The sequence below is a fragment of the Hesperophylax consimilis genome, chromosome 1 (genome assembly GCF_061612785.1).
Source record: "Hesperophylax consimilis isolate HC1 chromosome 1, BYU_Hcon_1.0, whole genome shotgun sequence".
NCBI classification, from domain to species: domain Eukaryota; kingdom Metazoa; phylum Arthropoda; class Insecta; order Trichoptera; family Limnephilidae; genus Hesperophylax; species Hesperophylax consimilis.
The window spans coordinates 42,328,847-42,337,579 of NC_142836.1; the positions used below are offsets into that span (position 1 = coordinate 42,328,847).

At 30.5% G+C, this 8,733-nt stretch overlaps 1 protein-coding gene across 1 annotated transcript; it reads right to left on the bottom strand.

Moving 5' to 3' along the window:
• Positions 1–3,571: 3,571 nt before the first annotated feature.
• LOC149426946 (endocuticle structural glycoprotein ABD-5-like) lies at positions 3,572–7,796 on the bottom strand. Its single transcript, XM_089639182.1, has 3 exons — positions 7,699–7,796; positions 4,537–4,649; positions 3,572–3,945 (listed from the first exon to the last, which is right to left on the bottom strand). Exons 1-3 carry the CDS (start codon positions 7,708–7,710, stop codon positions 3,729–3,731), a joined length of 342 nt encoding a protein of 113 aa, XP_089495308.1. The 5' UTR covers positions 7,711–7,796; the 3' UTR covers positions 3,572–3,728.
• Positions 7,797–8,733: the final 937 nt, after the last annotated feature.

An 8,733-nucleotide genomic window follows, 5' to 3' on the forward strand; every position in this document is an offset into this window, starting at 1 on the left:
TTTTGTATTAGTGACCGACAAACTGGTGGATGCAATCTATGCCATAAATTGTTATATAATTTGTCTAAATTCGGGATCTATAATACTTGATAAGATATTTCGACAAAAAAATCCGGCTGTCAGTTAAATTCGGGTGACTGTTGATGTACGCAACTTTATTAATTAAGTCGTTCTCTATGCAAAATTACTGGTTTATGAAATTAACGAAGTTCGTAGGATTAAATACGTCATATATGCGATCAATTAAATCCGTTCGAATGCGGATTGACGAAATTCAGACTGTTGTTTCGTATATCTTGTAATATGGTCAAAGATCTCATTCACTAATTAACTCCGTTGAGAATAAAGAACTCATTAACTAATTATTTCCCCTTTTAGGTTAGTATTTCAATTCAACATTCTCAGTTTATTAATATTTTTACGTAAACATTCCGAATCATTAAATATGACGTTTGATGATTCGGAATATCAAATTACTGTAGTGTTGCCAGTATATATTAATAACTTTACAATATCAGATCGATAAGCGTAACTACTAACGGATTTGTAGTGATTTAGCTAGCATGGTCAAAATATCGGTAAGCCAACTGATATCGTATTGCAAATTGATAAACGCTCCTATACTGGTAGCTGGCAAATGAATTAACGTCAGAGGGGTCAGACGGTTACGTAAAAGTAAACAAAGACAGTAAAAAGGGAGTTAATTAGTTAATGAGGTCTTTAGTTATGAGTTTGTTTCTCCAAGTTGGAGCAGAATCAATTGAACGCGTTTCAATCGTCCATGGATCGCGCATACGATTTATTTCAATTAAGGGCGTAAATAATTCACATCTATTCATTATTTAGACAGTTATTTTGCATAACTATCGACATTATCTAATAAGTCGTACATATTGGTAACTTATCCGACACCTTTGAAGCATCGCTAAAATCAGCAGCTTTTGTCTACCGACTGTCGGAATCATACTTGGACCGTACTCGCGAACATCGCAAACTAACCATAGAAGACGGGTTTTGTCAATATCGTATTGCTTTATGTATCGGTATAAAATCATCGGTAATTACGTCTATCGACCCGATATTGTAAAGTTATCGATTTCACTGTGCTAGACCCCCTGGTCTGCACTGTCTACAGATAGTAATAAAATAGAGCGTTGTAGAAATATATTATACATTTGTAAAGCGCACTTGAGGTGATTTTTAACAAAAACGACGCTATTTAAATCATTCAACTATTATTATTAAATAACCAATACAAGTTTTTTATATTCACTGTCCTCGTCACTTGAGATTTATGAATAGGAATCTCAAGTGACGAGGACAGTGAGCGGACTGAAAGCAGGTTATTGTGTTGGTGTTGTTACGTTTATGCTGTCTTTTTTTAAATTTCCTTGTCTTTTTAATATGTTTAGCCTTATTTTGATGTTGTTTTAAAAAATTATCTTTATGGTATTTTTTAACCTTTCCCGTCTTCATATTTTTTATAATTTCCTCATGTTCATATATACTTAACCATGCGTTGTTTTAAAACTGAATTATCTCCCGGTATTTTTAATTTTATTTGGAAGGGGATTGTATATTACACGTTATGTTTGAGTATTATCTACAAGTGACGTCAAGGCCCAGAGAGATGGATCTTTCTGCTTTAGTGAAGGGATAGTTGATTGTGGATATAAAAGATGTTAACTTAATCACAAAGATGTGTAGGTACTTCTATTTTCTTTCAAAAAGAGTTACCTTTGTATTATACTCTGTTTTAAGCACAATAAATAAACCTTCGAATTTTTAAATGATCTTCAGGGTTTTCTAAGTTAACCAATGTGTTTTGTGTTATTTGTTACTCTTATTGACAAAAAAGACAAATAAAAAATTGAAACAATTTAAAATCGCCACAAAACAATGGATATTCAAAAAAGGTCGTGCAGTAATCAAGTCTAGCAAATTTCGTATAAAATTGTTGTATCTTGGATTTTGAGTAATGTTGTACCTAGTAGTAAATGAAATCATTATATGTTGTAGATGTTGATAGTTTATAGCTAGATCCCTACAAATTTCTTCATTTATGTTTACCGTTTTTCAGTTCGTATTATATACTTTTTCAAATAAATTTAAAATGTAAAAAAATAATCTATGGACAGTGAATAATTCATTTTATACAAAATTTTGCCTCAATACAGGTCCGCCTAGTGAGACATGTTATTTTCATCTAAAATAATTATTTAAACTGGGTTTTTACAGACAATCTCACTTATGTGAGAACAATCCAGTTAAAAAAACTCAATTAATACACAAATAGGTATAACAATTACAAAAATCTACTCAGACATAGGTTATATTAATTTTCATACATCTAAATAAAGATTAAAAGATAAAGCAAATGAAAATAAAAATTATAATATTAAATGAAAGACAAATAGTACAAAAAATAAGAGAAAAATGAGACACAAACAGAGAAGAAAGTAATACATAATATATTCAGCGCAACATATTTTTAACAGTAGCAGAACATTTTTTTCCGAATTCATATAAATTATCTTCGAAAATGTCTACTTCACCACACCCTATCTTATTATATAGTCGACACATTTGGGTCAGAGTGGTAAAATAGGCGATATTATTTTTATTGATGTACCTATTCATGAAACGGTTCCATGATAACTCAACACAGTGATAGTTCAGCACATTTTTAAAAAGTGATATGAACCCATTAAAAGCGATGAAAAAATCTAAAATATAAACCTAACATACTTAACCTATTTAACCTAGTTTTTATTTCATCACTTTTCATGACTTTATATCACTTTTTAAAGGTGTGTTGAATTGAAATTTTGATGAGTTATCTTCAGTAACTAATTGAGTAAAATTGAAATTGTAATATTTAATCACTGTAGATAATATTAACGACTCAATCCTGAAAACTATCTTAAAATTTTAGAATTGATTTTTGCATTTTTTGTACTTTTATCACCTTCCGAAGTAAGTGCACCTTACCTCTGGATATACAGTACGAAAGCTAATGTTATCAGAGAAGTTGATAGATTTATGCCCATAACACAATTACTCCGGTCACTTGGTTTTTCTTTCCATGATTTTAACTTTATTGTTTTATTTTTAATATTTGATACAATAACTTCATTTTGAAACGTTGTTTCATAATGTGGGCCACACTGCGTTCTTTATCCGAGCTGTCTTAATTTAATTGTTGAATTTACTAATCAGGAATAAAACAAAAAGTAATGTTATTTTCAGTACGTTTTTTATTTAATACGAAAATATATACAAAGTGCAGAAGGTGCATGTGCAACACATTTTTAATATAATTTTATTTATATACAGGCACATTATATTTACACATATAATACTGGTGAGCATAATACATAATATTTCAATAATACTGATTGTAAATATGAGGCATGAAAAGGATGTCAATGATCATAAAAGGAAGAAAATACTTATAGTCGTATCATTACACAATGCGTTTGAGCCGTTAAAAATTAAATTTACACTAATTTTGACAAATCAAAATGAACGCAAGATACCTATTAAACAATTATCAAATACGAAGGTTACATCTTAAGTCACAAGGTGAATGATGACTTTTTACTTCGCTTGCAAAAAGACAAACACCTTTAGACTTGGAGGACCTGTAAAACGGATACGTGGTTGATAATGGTGATTATTGGTATGATATGTATTCGTTGGGAGGTTATTCTTATTGTTTTGATGTTTTATCCTAAGAGGGATGCAACAAGGGGTCCGCTGATACCCCCTTGGGTTACAGTGGGCTGGAAACCGTTCTCGTCAGCGATGAACGTGACAGTCCACAGTTGTCCCTCGGGGTCCACCCAGGTATAGGAGCCAGTGACGTACATGGCTTCGTTCTCTGTTCCAACATTCTTCAGCTCACCCTTCTCCTCGCGTTTAGTTCCATCGGACAATTCATATCTAGAATTAAAAATCTCCTTGAACTTAACACCTTAAATATCTGACTTCCATCTGTACATCGGGAATGTAAATAAGAAGACTATTTTATCATAATATAAACATTTCAATTGCATTAAATAATTAGGATAGCGCAATCTGAATCCCATGTAATAATCAATGGCGTACCACAAGGAAGCATTATCGGACCCCTTTTATTTCTTAACCACATAAAAATATTCCAACTGTAACCCACATAGAATGTAAAACATTTGAAGATTATATAGCTTTATTACAATGAATTTAATCGGATCCATTCGAAACTAACTATCATCCCAAAGTTTTAATACAATTAAAACAAATCCAAAACGTTAGCTCAGGAAATAAGAAGCAAGCACGACACCGAACTCTCCATCAACAAATAATAAATGCATTTATAACTATTTCAAATGTTTTTCTGTGCTAGTTTTGATTTTCGACGTGCATCAGATTTCATTGTTTGTCATTGGCGGCCAGAAAGCTTCTTACCCTGGAATCCCGAAGATAGGCTGCATTGAGAAGTTCGGTAAATTGTTGTTTGGTGCTCGAATATTCATGTTATTAAGAATAACTTACGCGAATTTGTAGTCTCCCAATCCGATGTTATCATTCTCGTAGGATAGGACTTGAACTTGGGAGTTGTCCACTGGGGCGGCCAGGGCCACGGCCACGAGGCAAAGAGCTACGATCTGGAATAATCAATATATGTATTTTTTAAATTAATTTCTTATTATTTAAAACCTGTTAAACTACTACAGAGTTTGACAACAGCTCTAAAATTACATGGCTTTTATAAAGATATTAAAAATAAGATAGATACATATTAATGTCGATGGAAGAACAATAAAGCTAGTCGGTAAAAAGGAGAGACAGTAACAAAGCAAATAAAGGTAGGAGATTACTAGAACAATTAGATAGGGATTAATTAAACATTGATGTTTAGTTAATGCATTTTTTTAGTATTTTTTAAAGTAAATTGTTATAAATTACTTAATTAGTAGTAAGTTTAGTACTTAAGTAGTAAGTTTTTAAACGGGTTAAAATTAGTACTTATAATCGTTGGAAAAAAGGCAGTTATGTTGGGATAAAAATAAAATAAAAACTGTTTGTATTCGCAGTTATTGGATTTTGAATTAACAATACAACCAGGTGAACGTAATAATTTTTATAATTATATTTGTTTCTTTAAAAGCCATACTTGATAAGAAGACAACATTGACTAAAAAATCATGTCCACGAAACAAATCAACTTGTTGAATAAATTGATAAGATCTATTGATTGTTGTCTTTAATTACAAAATTACTGATGTTTTTGGCAATTTATGTGGCTTGTCATATCGTATACCATCGAATACGCAGATAATGAACACAATAGTTCAGGCTTGTAAAATATTAAGTTTTTTATTTTGTTTATTTTATCTATTAAACTTGGTAATTTCAGACATTTATTAGCGCAATAAATAAATATTTCATACGTTCAGAGGCACTAAAAATGGTTTATCGGAAATTAATAATATCTTGTACCAATAAAATGCGGCGTTATTTGACATAACTTATATCGTGTGACATTCTGCCTACAAAACTCAGTTCAAAAAATTATCATGGAGCAAAAATGTTCTGGTGTCTAAATGATTTATGACTGATTTTCGGAATCACGAATAAATTATTTTTATTGCTTTGTTTTATCTCAACTTTAATCTTATCACAGTTACAATAAATACTGTGTGTTTAATATTGTTAATAACATTGAAAGAGGACGTAAAAATAGTAAACTGAGAATTGCGAGATTTATTATTATTATCATGTAAAAGCCATTTTACGTGTAAGAATTATTTTTATGTTTATTTGGTTAACCTTTTCTCATCGATTTTAGTCATGCGAAATTAAGATTACAGAATGACACATTTTGTCCAATTTGCAAACATCCGCGAATCCAAAAAATATGAAATAAACGGTCAAACATAGGTGCATTAAATGGCTCTCTTATGCCATCAGCAATTTTAATAATGTCTCCATATAGGTATGATTTTTTGGAAGAGGGGAAGAAGTTGGGCGGACACCAAAGCAAACGCTTAAAAATTTCCGAGTGCTTAAGACCCTTGATTATATAGATTTAGCGGATCGGTCCAGTATTTAAAATATTATTTATAACAGAAAATAATTACATTTAATATTCCTCTGTTACTATATAGTCATTTCGGAGTCATTTCAGATTAAAAAGAATTATTTAAGTTTGTTAACGATTAAATAAAATTATTATGCAGCACCGATTTTAATCAAACGGGTAAAGCATGTTATATAAATTAATTTATTAGAAATTGTAACAAGTTAACTTTAGTTTAATAACTCGTTGTTCGCGAGTCGAGATATTGTTCAAACGAATTCAGTCAATAAATCAATAAAAATCATGTAATTTTTTCCGATAAGAAAGGGTTAGGTGGTAAAAAACGACGAGAATCTTCATGATTTATAACCCACTGGCAACAATAATTGTCGTGAATTAATTATGCATTGAATCAACAAATATATCACTTTGAAAACAAAAGCTCGAATAAAAATGGGATTTACAGAATTGTACTCCAAGTTATCTCTTTGTAAATCAACGAAAAATTTGTTTTCCTTATAAATGGTTATCTCTTCAGAAGTTCGTAATATCTAGAAATAAATATAAGTCACAGTAATAGAAGTCGCAACGAATTTGTTAGGAACTAATACTCGTAGTTATAAGTTATTTAGCACCATATTTAGTATAAATTCCTTTGAAGTGCCGACTGTAGGCTTACGAACCGACCACTTTGTTTTTTTTTCTAAGAATTTATCTTTAGCATTTTTTCATAGTCTCATAATATAATAGCATTTTATTTTAACGTTTTAATTTTTCTTAAAAATAAAACATTTTGTTTATAATGATATAATGACATAGTGAAGACGCTTATTGCAAAAAAACTATAGTTTAATGATTCATAAATGCTTATATTTTCAAGTTTAATTGACCTCCCCATGGATAAAATCAGTTATATAGTTACATACTAACTATTCAAGTTTATAGGGTGTATAAAAAATAATGAATAACGATATGTGACACAACAACTTTTTTGATATTGCCTTATCCATTGTAAAGTATCGATCATTCATCAATGGATCACCATTTAACAACAAGAAGAAATATAAAAAAAATTGTAACTTTGTTTTATTGCTGCATTATAATTTAAGGGCAGATATAATGCACTTCGTTCACGTTCATAATTATTGTTTGAATTAAATTAATATTTGAAATTAATTGAAATTGTTGACTTTAAACTCAAGTAATTTTGAACACAAACATAAAACATGATTTCTAGTTATAATTTACATTTACATTGTCACTTCATATATATAAATACAATTATTTATGTTTTAAAAATGATATATTTTTCATGATACGTGTCTTATAATTCCATTAAAATTTTCGGATTACTTAAATCGTCAACATGGGTATTTGTTTTATTATACTAATCAATATTACGCTAAGCCAGCTAATTAAAAAAAACTCAATGTTCAAAAAACGATTACGGCGAGATCTCAAAAACTGTTCGTACAAACACAATTAATTCCACTCCTTTCCAAGGATTGATTACTTCAAACACCAACATATATATTTTATATATTATAGCACTTTTCAAACAAAGATTTTTTACATATATTTTATTGTTACAAACAAGCGAAAAGCTATAAATAAATGGCAAGTTTATAACTCACCGCGAACTTCATTGTGCTAAGGTTTGTTTGTTTGTTTTGAGTTGGTAAATAAAGGGAATGAATGTCTCCTGGGAGATGCGAACACTTTCACTTTCAGGTCGATAACGATGACCCATGATTGGAATTATCGCCTTTTATACTCCTTCCCATGTGTGTCTTCTTCAAAGGCTTTTCAGTTCTCTGTATGGAGGTATGGAGTATCGTAATAATAAAGGTTAACTTAAACGCAATAAGTGTCTTTCTCTGACATTTTTTCAACTTAGCCTTTTGATTGATTGCATGGGCGGCGCATTGTCTAATGTATATTATACCACGTATCGCTTAGACTAGTAATTATGAACCACCTGGTCAGTTTGATAACTACTTGGACGTAAATCAATGGACGTATGTAATTTGATTATCTTCATCTAAACAGGAGCTACTTTGAAGCAGTTTCGTGAAGAATTATACGAATATTATATACTGGTTTTCCTTTTCATTTCCTTGAAATAAAAAATTCTAAATATTAGTTTCCGTAAAGTATTTTTGAGGATATTGGTAAATGACGACTTATCAAAATTATTTTTAGAGCCTACTACTGGTTGTTTAGCAATTTGTTGATCGAATAAGTCTTCTCCATTCGTCCATCTCTTGCACAACTTCGAAGTTAGTATTGTTAATTTATAAAAACGGGATTAGAGGCCTTTCAGGAATGTATCAACATGTTTGCCGATAAACTTTTAGTAAATTTCGAATATAATTACGATGTCGGAACACGTGTTAGAGTACGCATTTTTCTCCTTGCCCCTCGTATTTCACCTAATTTGCTCACCATGGTTTTGACTTTTTTCGTCAACTCGATGACTTCCCTGGATTTGCAACTATAATTTTTCTTCCTTTTCCGCTTGTATCCGGAAAACATTGCCATTTCAAGCCATCTCATCAGAGTTTCATAATTTGGTTTAAATTATTGTCATTCTGGCCCACCACAGTAAATCTCATACCAAAATTGACGAATAGGGAACAAATGATGGATATGTATTGAAACTCTACATA

Coding starts and splice junctions, on each gene's coding strand:
- LOC149426946 (XM_089639182.1), bottom strand. Junction 3,946..4,536: donor TTGGGAGACTACAAATTCGC/GTAAGTTATTCT, acceptor TTTTAATTCTAG/ATATGAATTGTCCGATGGAA.